The sequence below is a fragment of the Lissotriton vulgaris genome, chromosome 4_1 (genome assembly GCF_964263255.1).
Source record: "Lissotriton vulgaris chromosome 4_1, aLisVul1.2, whole genome shotgun sequence".
NCBI lineage: Eukaryota > Metazoa > Chordata > Amphibia > Caudata > Salamandridae > Lissotriton > Lissotriton vulgaris.
Window position 1 is genome coordinate 1,270,624,611 of NC_141691.1, and position 21,326 is coordinate 1,270,645,936.

The 21,326-nt window shown below is 46.5% G+C and overlaps 1 protein-coding gene across 30 annotated transcripts in view; it reads left to right on the top strand.

Annotated features, from left to right (window-relative positions):
- Positions 1 to 21,326, top strand: part of EPB41L3 (erythrocyte membrane protein band 4.1 like 3) — an 878,261-nt gene that overhangs the window by 390,689 nt on the left and 466,246 nt on the right. For 27 of the 30 annotated variants that reach the window (XM_086965494.1, XM_086965496.1, XM_086965488.1 and 24 more), the window contains exon 3: positions 1,589 to 1,789. In XM_086965494.1, the coding sequence (XP_086821620.1) occupies positions 1,736 to 1,789 (54 nt within the window). In that variant the 5' untranslated portion in view covers positions 1,589 to 1,735. The remainder of the gene's footprint in view (positions 1 to 1,588; positions 1,790 to 21,326) is intronic. The other 3 variants (XM_086965495.1, XM_086965490.1, XM_086965479.1) reach the window with 1 other exon arrangement.

The following is a 21,326-nucleotide window of genomic DNA, read 5'->3' on the forward strand; positions in this document are numbered from 1 at the left end:
TCGTCTTCGTCACGCGGCTGAGGGGGCAGGTGGCACCGCCCCGCGGCTCCGACGGAGCCTGAGCAGTTACCATTGGCTTACCCACCTTTCCCGGCTCCATCGGTGACTCCAGCCGAATTGCAAGAGTTCGTGTCTGCATTGGCACCTAACAAAATAATTTTTGTTTGTGAGTCAATTTTGCCAAAAACACATATAAAAATATATGACTTCTTTCAAATGTAGTACATTTAAGCTTATTTTATAATAAGAAATACATAGATCAGATGAAAACAATGAGCCAGCTATTTTAAGACACCATAAAATTGTCATGGACTACACAGTCTTTACAGACTTGGAACACTTTAACTGTACACTTTGGACAAGAAAAAAGGGACGTTTTCAGATAATTGATTATTTTAGTACCTTGTAGCATTTGAGATAAGAATCATGTTCATGTAGGTATTCAGACTTCTGTACAGGAAAGTGAATGATTCTAAAGCTGCTTTCCCAATAACATATCTCCAAATGTAGGCACATGCTGTCAGTTAGGGGAACACTTTTTTATTAGAACTTTGCAGTGCCTAATTATAAAAGAACAAGCGCCAGGGCCCAACGCTTGCTCCGAAATCCCGTGACTGGCATTGTTAAATATCGGGATTGCTAAATACCAAGGCTTCATAGTCTTGATTCCATGTCATGCTTCTTCTGCCTCTTTATCTCCCTTCTGCAGTACCCTGCTTTGTGCCTTTATCTCAGATGCCGGTGTTTATCTTAGTCCTTCTTTCCCCTTGTGTGTTTTTCACTCTCTTTGCGATGTGCCAAAGTTTGATTGAGAAAAATCAGTACCGGTCTGAAAAAATTAGTGCTGGTGGGCTCCACCCACAACCACCAGCACAAATTAAGCACTGGAACTCTCTGATCTTTACAGACAGGTGTTACGGGAAGAGGGCACAGTAATATGTGAGTTGATGCAATTATTAGGCTTGTCTCAGATACTAGCTGTAAATCTCTTTTGTACATATCAACCATCTAAGAGCCAATCAAAAGGCAGAATTTTAGTTGTCCACTGCTGCCCGATTTACAATTAAGTATTTTTGCCTATTGCTGAGGGCAAGAGTAAGTGTTAAAGGCGGTGAAACTGAGTTATGGAATGAGAACCTATAATGAGGTTGAGGGCGTTTAACAGGCATTATATCCGAAGGCAAGGGAGAAACGCTATAAAGCGCTTGGAAAATGTTCAAAAAATGACAAAACAGAATGACAAACATTTGAATGCTGGAGGCGAAGGTTTGTACCAGCCATTATTCAACCTCGGCCACTCTATTGTCTTCAGTGGAGCACTCCGCATTCCATCTTTCTAACAGGAAGTAATGAAAACTTGGCCAAATGTTTGAGACACTTGAAAATATAACTCCTGCATGCTCTTTCCCCAGCATATAGGAGTTGCCTTTGTTTTCTTTTGAAGTGCCCATGTTTTCTTCCCAGCACATTATCATGATAAAGGATGAGTTTGTGTGTGCTTCTTGTGAATGTAGTAGTAGCTTCTCAGTGCCAGATACCTGTTTCAAATACAGTAACCTCTCATTAATCTCTTCATTTTCCTACACAGCAGAACGGTGGCAACGACGAGGAGCGAGAGGCTGCTGTCACAAAACAGCTTGAGTATCAGCGGTTTGAAGACGATAAAATTTCACAGAAGTCTGCATCAAGCAAACTCTCCAAATCACCACTGAAATCTGCAAAAAAACCGAAGAACATGCAGGCTAAAGTAACCTTACTGGATGGCTCTGACTACACCTGTGATGTGGAGGTAAAAACAACAACCTTTCAGTTGTGCTCTTGGGATGCATGATATGCTTCAGAGTTGAAAGCTTTTGTTCTCTGCTTTCTGATTCCTTCCACAACCAAGATCGCATGCTGTCTGGTCATGCTTCTCTGCCTTTGTCTGTTGTGGTTTCTAACAGTGGTAGGACAGTGACGGCAAAGACTGGAGCTAAAACCAAAATAAGCCATGGCAAAAATGTTCGAATCCGTGCCACACTTGGGGGCTAATTACGACTATGGTTGTCCTATGGAATGCCGTCTCTGTGTGGCAGTGCAGGCACCGCCGCATCAGCGGTCCCACTGCCCTATTCTATTTTTACGAGTTTGGCGGTCCGACTGCCAAAGTACCGCTGCAAACGACTGGGATCCCAGATACCCAGCAGTGCGGTCTGAGGCCCACAACATGCTTGGGGGTGTCACTGTGGCACCACCAAACATATTGCGAGTTTCCTCAGGCCACAGTTTTCATGGCAGTGAGCCCACCATGAAAGGTTTGGCAGTGAGGAAACAAAGAGGGCCCTCTAGGGCCCCTTGTTGCTTCTGGGCCATGGAATACATGCATTGGGGCACATGATATGCCCCCTGGTATTCATGCACTCTCATTTCCAGCACGGCATGGACCTTACCGTCCATGCTGTGTTGTAACGCACCCACAACACTGCCTTTCTAAGGCTTGCATATGAGCATTTGAAAAGCATCGCCCCTGGGACCTCCGCTGCAGGGCTGCCAGGCCCGGAGAAAACTCCTAATCTGGTGGGTGGGCAGGAGGGTGGCAGAGGGCTTTGGCAGTCTCTCAGCAGGGCGCTGGCGTTTCGGCCTGCTGCAAGACTGGCAAAGTCGTAATCAGGCTCTTAGTAGTAAGGGGCCATGGCAGATATGAAAGCCCCCGGGCAGACCAACCAGCACTGAAAGCAGGCTTCTAGCCTGCACCCGCCTTGAAAATGCTAGGGTGGCAGAAGGGCCAGCCTGACACTAGTGGCGCTCCGGCACTAACAGATGGTAGCTTTAGAGACCTCATTGATCTCAGTGAATTTTTAAAACACAAATATTCTTAGGGTAAGACGCAAGAGAAAGAACTCAAGTAGAGAAGGTTACACCTACAAATGTTTATTCATGCCATTTACAGAGAGTCCCAACAGCAATGTGTTCACATAATTTTTTGTAAATGGGAATCTTCTTCGTAAATTGTAGCATCTCATCGTTTGAAAGTCCAGGGAACCCTGGCATATAGCTTGTTCTTTGGAGCCTGCTGCTGTATGCCAAGGCTGTCCGTTTTTTTTATTCCATGTCATGTTTCTCTCTTCCACCAACCTACTCTTCCAGTTTATTTTTCTCAGGTTCTGTAGTAACCCTGCTTTGCTACTCTTTTTCTATCTTTCGCTTCCTCCTTCCTCTGTTTTCTGGCTTTATTTTTTTTGTCTGGTGATGACAAATTAGTGTTTGGGACCAGCACAAGCAACCACTGACTGGCTACTGTTTTTGCCAGTGGCAACTGCTGATGCCACTCGAGTGGCCACATATATTTAGGAAAATTGTTATATATTTCAGTTTTGACTTTTTTATGCTTTATGATATTTGCTTGTTTGTTGTGTGAAGTCTTAACAGACCAAGGGCCTGATGTACAAAGCCTTTTACGGTCACAAACCCTGCAATTATAAAAATCACAAAGTAGTCGACTGAACAAGTGTTTTTAAAGTGTGCAAAAACACGTTGACTAGGTTGAAAAGTGTTTTCAACTTGTAAAATGATGTTTGCCACTTTCTAAATTGCAAAAATGAGAGGATGTGAAAAGTCTCCCCACCCATCATTTTTTTAGATTGAAAAAGGCACGTATCATTGGTTTGTGATCGCAGTTGTGGTTGCAAATCATTGCTCAGTTACCACTCTTTAATTGGGGTGGTGAGTGATTTGCAATGAGTTAGCAAGCCCATGGGTGGTGGCAGCAGCCTTAATGACAGGAGGACGCGGTCTGGGGCACCACACCCTGATCACACTTATGTCTTTCCAAACGAGAACCATCTATATCTATCTATACATATACATTTCTGGGCTGCTTTTGGGTTTCCATCCCTGTATTTGCAGCCACTCTCAAAGGGTTGCAAAATGCCACTTGCCCAATCATTGTGTTTTAGGCTGGTCATTTTGCAACCCAATGGAAAAATATTTATTTGTATTATGACTTGTTAGTACCTAGGTCCAGGGCTTTAAGTGGGATGAAAAAAACTGGCATGCGGGGGGGGGGGGATCTCTCAAAGGGGTGTGGCCGATGTAATTAAGAGCTTGGCTTATGAACACATAAACTGAAAATCTGTGCTTAGCATTGTGTGCCTCCCGACTGGTATTTTGCTGCTTCTGTCATTGTATAGGTATATAATACAAGTAACATTACACTTGCAATGAGCCAGGACTATTGGCTTTGTCAATGGTTGTTAGCTGCATAAGGTAAATAAGCAACAGCTATGGCTTCATTTTCTAGAATATTGAAAATGCTTCTGTTCTGAAATGATGAGACTCTGAAAGAACTATAACAATTCTCTTTAAAGTTACATCAAAGGCAGTGAAGGGTGGTACTGCTGCAGGGTTAAGATTTTTTTTCACCCTGAGGGTGAGGGCAAAAATGGAGAGCCTTATAGGGACCAGTCTCAGCAGCTGTGTTTTAGAACTGGCAAACCAGTTGGTGTGCAAATTGCAAATTCCTGCTTTACGCATGGGATAGTGATACAGACCCTAAAAATGTAATTTCGGCATGCAATCAGTGCCGCACCCTGTGTTGTCTTCCTGTTCATGTTTTCTCCTCTGTGATCAAGGAGTCTAGGTGGGCGCTGTTGATTTGGTAGTAATTGTGGGTGACCTATTACAATGCATTAAAACATTAAATATGACATTGGGCACTTAAATGACGCACTGCTTCAATTGTGAGCTTAACCCATCACATAACACTTATCATATAAGATGAGTTCCATGAGAAATCTTGGCTAGTTTTTAGTTCAAGGCAAATTATTTTCTTCCCAAACGAATAAATCCTAAACCAATATGAAGACAAATCGTTGGGTGCCACGGGAATAAATTAATTCCGGAGTTTGATTTAATTAACAGGGATGCTGAGAGATGGAAGGCTGAGGGCTGCTGCTCTCTCCTACACGAGAGTTCCCCGGGTAACCGAAGAGGCCTTCTTGCTGGCAGTATAAAGTCAAGGCTGCAGTAACTGACAACATACGGCTTTTCGTTATTTTCCTTCGGGGTGCCTCTTTGCGTCCTTGTTTTCGTGACAGTTTACAACAAGCATTTACAATGCAATGGTCTCGTCTTTGTTAAAGTTAGAGCTGTTGGCATTGCTCATGACATTATTTTTGTTTTTAAAACATATAAATAAATGGCATTGTCATTTACAATGCCAATAGCTTAATCTCTCGCAAATGCAAGACCTATTGCATTTGCACCCACACACACACACACAGAGCCACACGCACCCACAAACACACAGAGCCACACGCACCCACCTACATACACACAGAGCCACACACACACACACACAGAGCCACACACACACACACAGCCACACACACCACACACACACAGCCAGACACACACAGACAGGCAGAGCCACACACACACAGACAGAGCCACACACACAGACAGAGCCACACACATAGACAGAGCCACACTCACAGACAGAGCCACACACACAGACAGAGCCACACAGAGCCCCAAACACACAGAGCCCCATACGCACAGAGCCCAACACACACTGAGCCCAACACACACACAGCCCAACACACACAGAGCCCAACACACACACACACACACACACACACACAGAGCCCAACACACACAGAGCCCAACACACACACACACACACACGCACAGAGCCCAACACACACACACACAGAGCCCAACACACACACACACACAGAGCCACACACACACACAGAGCCACACACATACATACAGAGAGCCACACACACACACACACACAGAGCCACACACAAACACACACACAGCCACACACAGAGCCACACACACACACACACAGCCACACGCACACACACATACACGCACACACACACACACAGAGCGACACACACACACACACACACAGAGCCACACACACACACAGAGCCACACACCCACACACACACACCCTCACCCCGGGGAGTCTCCTTATTTACAAATGGGTTATTCGAGGCCCCCACCAACTCCCAGAGCTCACCAGTTGCTTCCCTCCGTCTAGGTCAGCCACACGCCCATATCTGCCCAGTAACGCCCCTCGGAACATAGCCAAGAAAAAACTATCACAAGCAGGGAACAGAGGCAAGAAAAAACGATGACAAGCAGGGAACAGAGGCAAGAAAAGCGAGCACAAGCAGGGAACAGAGGCAAAAAAAGAGAGCACAACAAGGGAACAGAGGCAAGGAAAGGATCACAACCAGGGAACAGAGGCAAGAAAAAACGAGCACTAGCAGGGAACAGAGGCAAGAAAAGCGAGCACAGGCAGAGAACAGAGGCAAGAAAAAACAATCACAAGCAGGGAACAGAGGCAAGAAAAAACGATCACAAGCAGGGAACAGAGGCAAGAAAATTGAGCACAAGCAGGGAACAGAGGCAAGAAAATCGTGCACAAGCAGGGAACAGAGGCAAGAAAAGCGAAAAATACCAGCCGGCTTCCCGCTGCTGCTGCTCCTCCTCTGCTGGTGCCTGGGCCTGCTGTGCGCCACGTTGGTGCTGGCGGTGCCCGCCCTGGCTTGGCTGGTGCTGGGCGGCCGGCACGAGACAGAGCACCCCATTGACCCCTGGGGCGGCGCAGTCTTCATCTCGGGCTGTGACTCTGGCTTCGCGCGCCGGCTGCGGCTCCTCCGGCTCCTCAGCACTCTCCCCTGGGGGGCATGAGGGGTCCCGAATCCTGGGGGCTCTGGGGAGACAGCATGCTGCATGCTTTTCCGCAAATGGGGTACCTTCAAGGGCGATGTTGCCTCCCCCGCATGTACCTTTCTGGAGGGCTCTCCACTCGCCCGATCCATCCCGCCTGCACAGCCTCCCTGGGGATGGGGGGGTTGCCGCAGTGCCTCACAGCTCGCCGTTCATCATGGCGGGCCGCTCACCCCTACCGCTGTGGTGGAACATCAGGTGGCAGGTCCCGTCAGGCGCTGGAAGTGGTGGTGTCTCCGCGCCGAGGTCTCCTTACGGCTAACGGACTGATGCAGCAGAGAGGGCAGCAGCCGCCATCTTAGCTCGTTCTGCGGTCTCCCCAGCAGGATCTCTTCTCGGCTCTCAGGGGTGCTCACCAAGGACGAGCACTGCTCCAACTTTTGCGGGTGGGCTCAGACGTGGAGTGGCGCACGCTCAGCAGCAATGGCTGAGAGGCGGGCGGGAAACCAAGCAGCAGAGGCCCGTGGCAAAGCGAGCGCATGGACAGCGGCCACCTCAGGTAAATCCTATGCGTGTGTGGATGCTAAAGGGCCATCACTAGAGGGCATATACTTACCCTCGGTAGATGCAGCAAAGCGAGCTCCGTCAGGAAAGCGGACCACACCATGACACCACCATGTTTCTCAGAGGTCCAGTAGAAATGGCTCGGATAAACGCCCCGTCATTTTCTGAGGGGGGGGCATGTTTTTCTTTCTCTCCTCTTCCCATTGGCTGGAATGTAAAATTCCAGCCAATGGGAAGAGGAGAGAAACAACCTAAAAAACACACCCCCTAATCCAAAAAAAGACGGGGCTTAAATGGACAGACGCCCCTCTTCTCCAATGGCTGGCCTCCGTTTAGGAAGCAAGCCAATGGAGAAGAGGGGCGGGTTTAAGCCCCATACTCTAAAACATAAAATCTCACCAGCGAGACTGCGCAAGCGCAGCCTACGCAGGCCGAGACCTAAAAATGAATCCGCATTTCTGCAGTTACAAGTCTTGTCAGGTCATTGTTCTGCATTTCTGAAGAAGTGGCCATGATGTTGGACTGGCTGGGAGATCAGGCCTCAAGATGGCGGACACGCGAGGGAAATGTGATTGCAAATTTCTTCGCAGTTTTGATGCTCTGGAGATGTGGATTCTAGCATGGGGAAAATGTGCAAAATAAGTGTGTGCTTTCTCTACCAGCAACAGCTGCTTATCGAGTGTGCTAATTAAATCTCAAGCTTGCAATGAGCCATCACTGCTGAAATGTATATTTAGCTTCTAACATAGTTAATTTGGCAGGGCGATGCGGTCAACGAGTCAGAAAAGTTGAATCGCATTATGCGCCTTTGTCAACTAACTGCACATGCGGAATCTATACCTTTGATAAACGTCATTCATACTTTTCAGCATGCTCGTCATTTCCGTCACCACACAGTTATGAGCAATAGAGGTTATATTTGGGTAAATTTGTTTTTTTAGATGTGTGGTGCTCCTAGTAGGGTTGGGAATAAAAATCGTCCGGGCATGCTAAAAAAAAGTGGCCCACATTTGCATATTGTCTTTCCGCGAAACACCTGCTTCTGTGATTTTTTTTTATTTTTTTTAAATGGGTGGGAGTGAAAAAAATGCACGGATTAGTTTACACAGTAATTGAAAATCAATATTGCCTTTTCTTTGCCCTAGTAACAATTATGTTTTCCTGTGATGTGCATTAAAACTAAAAAAGGTTCGCTGCTTGTTCTAAGTGCAACTGCCTTCTAGGAGGTGTACTGATGTATTAACATTCTATTTGATCGTTAATTGTTTTTATATTTCAATTTTGTATTGCAAGATTGTGGGAGTCTGGTGAGTCATAACCAGAACTCGAAATGCGTCGGCACGAGTCTCTAAATAACTAGACATGTTGGGATTTATTACCATGCTAGGATCTAGGAAGGATTAAGGAATATTGATTGTAACTCCTCTTTGGTCCCTTATTGAAAACTTTATCGATTAAGTAATTGAATACGATAGATGTTAAGCAGAGGCATCTCCAACTTGATTTGTTTGTGTAAGAGATAATGTGAATATCAAATTGTTGTCGACATATATTTTTCACAAGTATGAATGTATGAAAACTATTTATTTATTATTGTTCCATGATGTATTACTAATTATTTCTTTAATGGTTTTGTCATATTTTGATGGAATTATGGCATAATGTTGGAATGATTATGTTTTTTTCCCTTACATCAATGCATGAGTATTTATAAATGATTGAGAAAAGAAATAAAAGGTAAAATCAAATACCGAGATAAACAAAAAATGTGTTTACCTTTGTGCATTAAATAGTTGCATGTTTTGAAGAAACTGAGGTGCAGGCTAATTTCATAGTGCTGCTGTTACAGCATGCGGCTCTTTGGAGTCCTGTCGTGCGATTCTGGTTGGCCTGTGATGGGACCTATGGCTTTCGATTCCACCTGCGCATGCGCTGCAGGGGTTCAGCAGCAGACCTAGACTCCCTCTCGGAGCTGCTAGCGAGGCTAGTCTTTACTGTCCAGGCCTTTGCCTGCTCTATTCTCTCTCATATACACAACGCCCATGTAATCGATCGATGGTTAGGTAGTTCTTAGTGGGGTTGCCTGCATCACATCCATCTACCCATTGATAGCTACTGATTCATTTACCTATCATGAGTGTAGGGTAACTACTCTCTGCTTAGTTGAACAGAGACTGCTAGATTATCTATTCTCTGTTCCCCATGCGAGGTGTCTTATCTGTTTTTTTAATCTGTTTTTTTACCAATTGAACTTTGCACCTGTGATTGTATATAACTGGATGAAATGTAATTTTAATTGTCTTTTTAATGTTTACTGTGCTTAAGTCATATTCGATCTTGTAATTTAATTGTATTTTTACTATATGTTTGTTTGTCTGCTTTTATGAGTAATACTCGAATAAAGCACTTTTGAATTGAATTTACCTATCATGAGTGATGGCCTTTGTCTTAGTGTTTATTGTAGAATGCTCTTTAAATCTGTCTGAGTCGGCAGAGTCTCTTAGTTCAAGAGAGCGTTCTGTCTAGGATCATACAAAGTAGCTTGGATGCATCTCATATACTGTATGTTTTTTTCTTCATGACCTCACAGTTTGCATCTCTCAAATTAATCCTAAACTCCTGCATACTTTTTTTTTAATTAAAAGAGCCTTTGGTCACTCCTGAATCTGAAGTCTATCCAGATCCGGAGATTTTTTAACTGTTTTATACTTCCAAAGTCAGTAGCATAGTTAGATTCTGTGGCCATTATTGTATAAAACAATGTTCTATCTAAAATGATTTACATAAAAGTGCGATATAAAGAACTCACTTTTCTACAACAAAAAAAAAGTCATTCTTTGCACCTTGAAAGTGTGATACTCTTGCTTCTTGCTTTGTTTTAAGCTCACTTCAGTCAGTGCGTACCCAAGGTGACTTAACCTGCATACATTTCCCCAGGTGAGTCAGCTGGGGTTTTTGCATGAGGAGGGTGTTAGAGTGAGGGATAGAGTGATGAGGAGGCATTATGAACGCGGTCAAAGAATGACAGCAAAAAAGATACCACATCTAAGCATCCAGTTACCTTTGTCCAACATGTAAGAGTCCTGCAAATTAGCGAATAGGGCTCAAACTTGACAGTCCGCACATTGGGTCTGGAGTGGACTAAGAAGTGCATCCTGATATTCCGCAATACGGTTCAGGAGTCCACAAAGCGAGAAAGCATCAGGACCTATTTCAACGTATTTTAATAATTGAGAAATATGGATACCCAGAGGAGTTAAGCTGAGGATATAAACTACCCCTAACTACAGAGGGACATTTATCTATAAAACTTTTGGAAGCTATTATTTGCCTGAACCACTTCATGATGACAAAATAACAAGGATACGTCAGGACCTATTTCAACGTATTTTAATAATTGAGAAATATGGATACCCAGAGGAGTTAAGCTGAGGATATGAACTACCTCTAATTACAGAGGGACATTTATCTGTAAAACATTTGGAAGCTATTATTTGTAAGTTACATTTTAGGGTTCCCATTATCCAAGAATCGACTCATTAATAAATTTATTGTGGATGTTTTTTGCGGGAATGTAAGATATCAAAGCATATGATCAGAATAATTTAGATAAAGCAGGATATTGATTACAAACTTAAATAGAGAAACTCCTGTCCTTGTAGTTTTTAAGGTCTCGACTGTTCTATCCCGTTAGGGATTGAATAGGCGAGATTATAGTAAGCAGTCCGAAAAGTCTACCTAGCCTGCGGATTGCGTACAGTTCATGTGAGACAGGCGTGTGAGGCAGGCACGTACACATCAAATACCATCGGCCTCGGCATCAGACTTCAAAGGAAGTCGCTCGCACACCACCATTTGTCTGAGCCTTAACATCAGACTTCAAAGGAGTCCGCTCCCAAGCTGCTCCCCCCCCATCAGACTTCAAAGGAAAGCGCTCCCGCTCCCCCGCCCCCCGCCACAGCATTGCAGAGAGCTTGTATTTTTGCATCCATTTCGCGGGGAAGTCTTGTTTTGTTTGGCGTTCTCTGCACCTTTCTCGTTTTTTTTTCTGGACGAAAGTAAAAGCCTACTGTGCTTGTTTACAGTAGCCTTGCTCCTCAAATGCTGTTGCTGTGTTGCCATCTCTCTATGGACACAGCTTGAAAACACTCGACTTGCTAGCTGTAATGCTACATTTGCTATGCTTTGCCTCTAGACATGTTGATCCCTCGCAGACTGTGCTGACTACCCCTCCTGATTCTGAAACTGACCAACGCAGTCACCACACAGTCTCTTCTCTATCTTATGATGTCTGCCCTGCCACCATTTACTTCGGACCATCACCCCTCCTCACCCTCACACCCTCCCACCCTCACACACCCTCACTCACCCTCACACCCTCACCCACCCTCACACAACCTCACTCACCCTCACACCCTCACCCTCACAACCCTCTCACCCTCAATCACCCTCACCCTCTAACACCCCACACCCCCTCACCCTCCCACACCTTCACCCTACACCCCTCAGCCCCTCACCTCCTCACCCTCATACCCCCTTGCTCTCTTACCCTCACACCCCCTCATCCTCACCCACCCTCACACACCCTCACACACCCTCTCACCCTCACACCCTCTCACCCTCACACACCCTCTCACCCACCCTCTCACCCTCACACACCCTCTCACCCTCACACCCACTCACCCTCACATCACCTCACCCTCCCTCACACCCTCACACCCCCTCGCCCTCACACCCCTCACCCTCACAAACCCCCTCACTCACCCTCTCACCCACCCTCACACCTTCACCCACCCTCTCACCCTCACACACCCTTTCACCCTCACACACCCTCTCACCCTCACACACCCTAGCCCTCACACAACCTCACCCTCACACCCCCTCACCCTCACACACACCCTCACCATCACATCCCCTCACCCTCACACCCTCTCACACACACCCTCACACACCCCTCACACACCCTCACACTGACACCCTCACACTGACACCCTCACCCTCTCATCCTCACACATCCTCTCACCCACCCCCTCACCCTCACACCCCCTCACCCTCACACCCCCTCACCCTCACCCTCACACCCCCTCACACCTCACACCCCCTCACCCTCACACTCCTCACCCTCACACACCCTCACCCTCACAGGCCCTCACACACCCTCACCCTCACACACCCCCTTACACCCCCTCACCCTCACACCCCCTTACACCCTCTCACCCTCACACACCCTCACCCTCACACACCCTCACTCACCCTCACACACCCTCACTCACCCTCACACTCCCTCACCCTCACACCCTCCACTCACCCTCACACCCCCTCACCCTCAAACACCCTCATCCCCATCACCCTCACACCCCCTCACCCTCACACCCCTTCACCCTCACACCCCCTCACCCTCACACCCCCTCACCTCACCCCCTCACCCTCACACCCCTTCACCCTCATATCCCCTCTCTCACACCCCCTCACCCTCACACCCCCTCACCCTCTCACCCTCACACACCCTCACACACCCTCACCCTCACACCCTCTCACACCCTCACCCTCACACACCCTCATCCTCACACCCCCTCACCCTCACTCACCCACACACACACTAACACACCCTCACCAGCATAGCATAACAATACATATCATAGCATAACAAAACACAGTATAGCATAACAAAAAAGTATAGGATAGCAAAACATAGCACAGCTTAACAAACCAAAGCATAGGATAGCAAAACAAAACATAGCATAACAAACATAGCATAGCAAAACACAACTAAGCATAACATAGCATGACAAAACACAACAAAACATAGCATAGCATAACAAAACATAGCATTGCAAAATAAAGCATAGCATAATAAAAAACAACAAAACATAGCATAGCATAACAAAACATAGCATAGCATAACAAAGCATAGCATAGCAAAACATAGCATAGCATAACAAAACACAGCATAGCATAGCATAACAATTCAAAGCATAGGATAGCAAAACATAGCATAGCATAACAAAACATAGGATAGCAAATCAAAACATAGCATAGCTTACAGCATCACTCCGCACCATCACAGAATCACTCGGTGGCACCACAACAACACCATGCGCTACCACAGCATCACTCGTTCGCCATCACAACATCACTCAGCGCACCACAGCATCAATCTGTGCAACCATTCAACAACACCTGGTTCAAATATGTTCTCTCAATGTTCCAAGCTTTATTACAAATGTAACAAAAAGATGTTAATATTTCACTTCTGTTCTTGGATTTTCGTCACAATAAAATACACTGAACATAATTTTCACAAAAGTTATTTACAAAACTTTAAGCTATTGCCATTATAAATTATAATAACTTTTATTTAAGTATTAATTATTGAAAAAAACGTATAAAAGCCATTGTTATTTGTATTATCAATACATGTAAGTCACGTAAATACAACACAAATTGCATTACAAATGCTATAGGTGTCACATTTGCGAAAGTTATAACTATTGGCATTGTAAATGACAAAGCTATTAATTTAGCTATTTTCAAAAACAAAACATAAATAAAAAAATTGTCATTTACAATACCAATAGCTCAAACTTTCCTAATGCGAGACCTATTGCATTGCAAATGCTTGTTAATATTGAAGAGTAGAAAGTGAAACAACTATATCTGTAAACCACTGGTGTGAAAAACCTGAGGAAGGCTTTTGCCGAAACGCATTGGTGATAGTAAAGATCTGTGACCAGTGTCTTCTCAAAATCAGTGCACATAAAATATCTGTTAACCCCTTGCATGCTGCTGCGATTCTGCGCCTGTGCGGCACTTTTATTGAGTGGGCGGGTTCATGACGGCCCCCAGCCGTCATCAGCACACGAGCACTGCAGTGCATGACGGCTGGGGGCCGTCATCAGCATGCAAGGGGTTAATTAACCTCTGTGATCAACTCTTTTGATATTGACTCAAGTCTGATGTGTTCTAGAATATCATTTTGATATGTTGCATTGGATCAGCTGTGATTGATTTTGCTTATCAACTGGGGACATTTGCATCCCTTAGGCATATCATACCGTCTAACAACTTGTGGTTTCCATGTATATGGGGAAAGATTTGGGACATAAAAGCTGTTTATTGATTATATGTATGTATGTTTTTTATAATATTTGAAATAACTTATAAGAATGGAAAAAAAGAAGAGAAATAAAAAAGAAATAATTTTTTACATCATACTAGTTTTGGATTGTATAATTTAATAATGGTTTTATGGTTTAACTGCTTCACAGTCTAATGTTGAGCCCTATGCCCGGTTCAAAATTGTTTTTCAAATAAGTGGACTAAGAAGTCAACAAATTTGATTAGAACTCCATTGATGGCCACAGCGTGCCCTACCAAATTTCTTCGGAGGACCTGTGAATAAGCACAATTGTTAGTTTGGAGCAGGCTTCTTCTATGTGTGACTCCTGCCGGCAAGTATGGATAGTGCCCTTATTGTCACTCAAGTGCCCAAGATGGTTTAGTTGATCTTCCTTTTGAAAGAAAGGGATTTCCTGGTTGGCAGTACGCCATTTACGTCCCCAATATAGAAGCAATGCCATTATTTTGTTGTCTAAGACACATTAAATCTCAATCTGTACTGCTCTTGTTTTTTTATTTGTGATGGGGGTAATCTTCGCACAAATTACCAAGATATTACTTCGAAGATTGAAATCCAACCCATGTCACCGCTGATGAAGATCTATTACCCATGTCACCGCTGATGAAGATCTATGGTGGGAAGGTTCTATCAGCGGTGCTATATGGTGCAGAGCTATGGGGTGGAAGCAACTTGGATTCCTTGAAGCATGCCCAAAATAAGTTCCTAAGGTTGGCAACTGGTCTGCCACAATCGACACCTTTAATCCCCCTTCTGTACGATCTGGGGTGTCATTCGGTGGTCGATTGTGCTAGATATCGACCGATCTCTTTCTGGCGACGCCTGTGGACAACCCCAGACCTACACCACTATGCTGAAGCCTGTCTGGAGCTAAAAAACTCTCCGGGAGCCTTAAAAATCGGATGGTTCAGAGATCTCAAGGCTACTCTTCAATGTTTGGGCCTCACTGAGTTGTGGTTGTCGCCTGAGACAGCCACATTTCCATCTAAAAATGAGCTGAAAAAATGTTACTGGGCCTGGGTGTTGCTCAATACTTTTTCAAAAACAAGCCCAAGTAGTCTTTCAGGTTTATTTTTGGTACACAAAGATCTACCCAGGTTAGAAAAATTCTGGGAAACCATTACCAAACCTCTGGACCGTAAACTTTTTTTTCAATTCAGATGTGGCACACTCCCTATTGGGGATTTCACCAATAAATGGGGAAAAGCTAGTCTGGGGCTTTGTGCAAACTGTCAAGGTTGTGGGGAAAGTATATCTCATTTTCTGTTTGTGTGCCCCCTATACTCTGCTCCCAGATCTAAGTGGCTCAAACCAGTTTGTAGTCAACTGGGCACTCGCTCGTCTGCTGAGGGCCTGAGATTGTTAAAAACTAATCTGGATCCGCTCATTGTTGTCGGGGTTGCAAAGTTCCTTGGCTGGGCCTGGGTTATCAGAAGCAGGTTCATCAAACTAAATTAGCAGAGACTGTTTTATCTTGTATTATTGTGGTATCCGGTATTTGTAACTCTTTTAAACTTTTATATATTTCTGCATGAAGTTATTCGATGTCAATGATTTAATACTGATTTTATATATGTAATTGTGTATTTTGTATTTATGTCTTTTATGATGAATTAATCGAATAAAGACTTCTTGAACTTGAACTTGATTGAAATCCAACTGTCCTGAACGAATACATCACTAAAGACTAGAAGAATTTCTCCTTTTCTGCCATCAACAGGAACAAGCAGAATTGGCCTCCCCTTGTTCACCCTTCGCCCTACAGCTCATAATAAAGTCATAATACAGTGGGCACAGCATCATGTTTCCATTTGGGCCCACAGGAGAGGAAGCACACCAGCACCATCGAGCCTTTCAGTAGAGCATCGCAAGCAGATTGGACATGCCCTCACCTCCGTTAACACTCCTTTTGTCCAATGAACCCACCCTACTTCTGAATTCCTTCTATTTTAGATGGGCCTAGACCTCCATTTATTCCAGCTTTCTTTGCAAAATGACGGTGCTATGCTAGCCTCCAATTATTGCCTTGGTTTGTAGCGTCTCGCTATAGACAGTAGCAGGTTAATGATACATAGCATTCTAACAAAATCTATACTATTGATTATCCAAAACAAATCCACATCATAACTTGGGTTTGTGCTTTGCTTAATTGACCCAATTATGTTACAGGTAAAGTGGAAACATGTGTTGCTTACAATCTGAGATGCATAGAATTATGGCACCACCATGTGCTCTGCTGTAAGTATTAGTGAGGCCAGGCGCATTAGTAATGCCAAAACATGTTAATGTTAATTTTTCAGTTGTTCAGTGGTGCCCCCCCTCAATTAGGGTGGAGGAGCGTCGCCCCCTGCTGCCAGTGCAGGAAACGGGAAAAATAAAATGGAATTAAAATGATTTCCCATTTTTTTCCCACTGCTCTCAGCTGAGCAGTGTCTGGGGGCAGGGCATTATTCTTGACAGACAGCAGGACAGTGGTGCTCACATCACCTGTTTACACTGTGCATGTCATTTTGTCCGACTGTGTTGGACTCCCATTCTGATATGCACAGTGTAAACATCTCCACCTCCCTGTCTTAGACAGCTGGGTGGAGAGCAGCCGCAGGCACACAGTGCCTGCTGGAGTGTCGGGGCTGCCCATTCTAGCCAATCCCCATGCTGCTCCCATGCTGGTCATCTGGAGCATGAGAGCAGCGTGGGGATTTAGAGAGGAGCTGGCTAAGGCTCTATGACGTGCTGTTACGCTGACTGCAATCAAGACAAGGACGAGCAACTTTTTTTAGGTCTCGCCTAGACGAAAGCAAAAAGCGAAGCTTTTTGCTGTCTAGGGCGAGACAACTTATGCAATCACTTTTGGGGGAATGAGGACAGCAGACTGTCACGAGCTTCTCCTGCCGGAGATTGTAACTTGTGAGCGCGCACGTCGCCGTGCCTCAATCCCATGCGCAAGGAAAGCCACACTGAACACACACATGCAGGCAGGAAGGCACACACACACAGGAACGCACCTACACACATACAGAGGCCCCCCGCCCCCGCCGACGCTGCATACATAGAAGCGCCCCCCCCTGGACGCTGCATACATAGAAGCGCCTCCCCCCCTGCCCGCATACATAGAAGCCCCCCCACCTTCCCCGCATACATAGAAGAGCCCCTCCACCCCTCCCCCCGCCGCCGCATACATAGAAGGGCCCCTCCACCACTCCCCCCGCCGCCGCATACATAGAAGCGGGCCCCTCCCCCTGGCCGCCGCATACATAGAAGCGGGCCCCCCTCCCCCTGGCCGCCGCCGCATACATAGAAGCGCCCCCCGCCGTATACATGCAAGCGCCGCCCCCCCCCCCCATACATGCAAGCGCCGCCCCCCCCCCCCCGGCATACATGCAAGCGCCCCCCCACTTACCGTCATTCTAAAGTATTGCAGCATCCGCGGGGCTCTCCGTCGGGCATGAGCCCCGCGTCACCAGCACTGCTTTGCCGTGGGCGCGTGCGCGGGCTTCCAAAAACGGAAGTCCCGCCCCAAGGAAGGTTTCGCTTCCGCTGTCGGAGCTGCGCAGTGGCCGCCGGAGCCTGAAGCGAGGTCTCCTGTAATCGGAGTAAAATGCCATTTCATTTCGGCGCCTTTATAGACTCTCTGAACTTTTGTGAAAGATCATTGTGGCTCTTCCATTAATAATGAAATGTGGGGACAATAAAACGGCGCTAGTGAGTGCCAGGGGACAGCCAGGAATTAATAGAGGTGACCGGCTGCGGGTGCTGCTGGGGCACGGCTCATTCGCAGCCTGTGACCACCAGCGCCTCCCTCAGGGCGCTGCGGACGTGAGCCCAGCCCGTCCACCTGTGTCAGGGCTGGGGGTCCTTGGTGTACATTCGCCTGGGCCCTCGCCTGTAGCTTGTGGCCAAAGACACGACGTGCCTTGGGGCCACGAGACCCTGAGCGCAGAGAAACTTACCTCGGCACCCTGGAAACGTGGCCTTCAGCACTCCGAGCCCCCGTGGCTGGGGCCTGAATAGCGCTCGCGTGCACTCATCACCAGAAGCACCGGCCCCTTGTTTGTTGGACCCTGAGCACAGACACCCCCACCCCACGGACCTGTGTCGTGAGTACAGCTTGAGAACATGCACCCCCAATCCCTCCGTATTAGGGGGCAAGATTTCGCCTGTTAGTAGATTCACATGCCTGGGGCCAGTCTGCAGCCCGTGGCCAACGGCGCATAACCCTGGGGCCCGAGCACAGCTTGACACGACACCTCCCCGTGTTAGGGTGCTGGGTATGGTGTGCAGAGTCACCTGCTCGCAGGGGCCCGGCCCTCGTCTGCAGCTTGTGACCAGAGACGCTTGCCCAGGGAACCCGAGCAGAGAGACACTTACTTCAGGACCCTTGAAACCGGAGCGCAGTTTGATACCCGCCTCCCTTTCTCCCAGAGTCCCATCTCCACCCCACCCGAGTTAGGTGCTGGTGTATGTCTTGTGTGCAGTCATCTTTCCCAGGCACTTGGCCACGCCTGCGGCTTGTGAGCAAAGACAGGCCCCTGCTCCAAGGCCCTAAGCTGGAGCTATGACAGTTTCTGGTGCCCGAGCAACGGCGCATAACCCTGGGGCCCGAGCACAGCTTGACACGACACCTCCCCGTGTTAGGGCGCTGGGTATGGTGTGCAGAGTCACCTGCTCGCAGGGGCCCGGCCCTCGTCTGCGGCTTGTGACCAGAGACGCTTGCCCAGGGAACCCGAGCAGAGAGACACTTACTTCAGGACCCTTGAAACCGGAGCGCAGTTTGATACCCGCCTCCCTTTCTCCCAGAGTCCCATCTCCACCCCGCCCGAGTTAGGTGCTGGTGTATGTTTTGTGTGCAGTCATCTTTCCCAGGCACTTGGCCATGCCTGCGGCTTGTGAGCAAAGACAGGCCCCTGCTCCAAGGCCCTAAGCTGGAGCTATGACAGTTTCTGGTGCCCGAGGCGCTAGCCCCAGGAACCTTGGGCTACAAATTAGCTTCTGACCAAAGGAGTCTCCTGCAGGTCACTAGGCTCCCGACCTGGCTTGTGACCCTTAGTGTGATACACACCTAGTGAACACAGGTACCTGCCCCTGGAAGGGGAGGACAGCCCAAAGGCACAGGGACAGGGAATTACATGACCCAGGCTTGTGAGTACAGGCACGCGATACTGGCCTTTGGGGTCCCAAACGCCACTTTACTTGACCTCCTCACCCTCAGCATGACCTGTGAGCCGACAAACCAGCGTCAGGGTTAGGGACCCCGCAGCTCGCCTTCAGCCTTCACGAACAGGTGCTCTGCATTGATGTTATGGGGACTCTGCCCCTAATCTGGGGGCTCCATTCCCCTGCTCGCACTCTTCTGCAAGTGAAGTCTCCAAAGTCCACCAGAGCTTTCCGAATGTCAGTCTTACCTCCTCCTCCCGACAGAAGATGTTAAATAACCGAGACTGCCTCTCCTCTGTTTTCGACTTTATCCAACTTAAAACAAGTGAGCACTGATTTAGGTAACCGGAAAGCCAGTGATATAGCGGCTGACAGGCTGAGGGACATTGCTGGGAGGTTCCTAATACCAGTACTTCCCTATAGATCACGCGACTGGTTAGAAAACAAGCATTTGCAATGCAATAGGTCTCGCTTTTGTGAGAGTTTAAGCTATTAGCATTGTAAATGACAATGCCCTTTATTTATGTTTTAACCAAACATAAACAAAACATAAATAAAAGGCATTGTCATTTACAATGCCAATAGCTCAAACTCGCGTAAATGCGAGACCTATTGCATTGCAAATGCTTGTTCATTGTATTTTTATCTTTTTGGTCCATTGACAGGCGCGGTTTGCATCGCCTTCAGCCTTAATTCCACAGCTCTCAGACACGTCCCGTTATAAAACCTGTTAACGAGCCATGATTAAGAGCTTTGGGATGTGAGCCTTTAGGCATTGTGATTTATTACAGTGCCTGCCACTGGGTTTGGCACTCAGATGAACGACCCTCCACTGTTGAGGGTCACCGCCCACCACTGCAATTGTTATTATTATATGGTGCATTATTTGCCAGATACAGGGGGCAAGGCTTCACACAGTATTAGGTTGTGTCATAACTGGACACCTATCTGCAAGGTTGCCTTCAAACATGTTTTGGACTTAAAATATTGAGATGGGTGATCTTTCTCCGCTCCTGACAATTCTAATAAAAATGTGAAATGTTACTTGGTCCCGCTAACTGGGAGGTGAACTGAGGTAAGGGATCCTTTAGTCTGCTTGAGACGAAAAAACGGAAATTAGTATTTCCTCTACTGTCCCATGAATTCACTGGAAAGCATTTGCGCTAAAGCATGAATTGAATGGTGACAGCAATGTGAACATGCATTGGCACAGTCAATCGTCTTGACTTTGGCAAGCTGGTGTGATTTTTTCTTGTTTGTATTCCAAGCATATGCCTCAAATAAGTGTAAAAAATGTAATCAATGGCGACCTTGTAAATGTGATTTCTGGATCCGTTGGTGCACTCTGTTGATTCTTATTTTAAACAATTTCTCATTGTAGTTTTTGTGCGACTACTTCCCAGTGTTTTGTCTAGAAACACTCCAATTCAATAGTAACAAGGAGGGTTGGAAGGTTCCGCCCTGATGGGTGTGTGCACATATCATGTAACATTCTTTTTTTTTTTTTTTAAATGTTTTTATTGACGATTTTTACAACAATTTTTTTACCCCCCCCCCCCGCACCAGTCAGTATCTTTCAACAGCAGGTAAATTTCTGAATAATCACATAAAACAATTCCATTGCGTACTTGCATACTTCCATAATATGTACATCTTATAGCAAAACAAAACAAATTGGGGAAGAAAAAGAAGAACACAGTAGATAAGAAAACATTAATAAATCGCAGTTAAAGGGAAATATAAAGGGGGACAGAAGATACCCCAAAGAAGCATATGTAAGGCGTATAAATATTTTTTCACA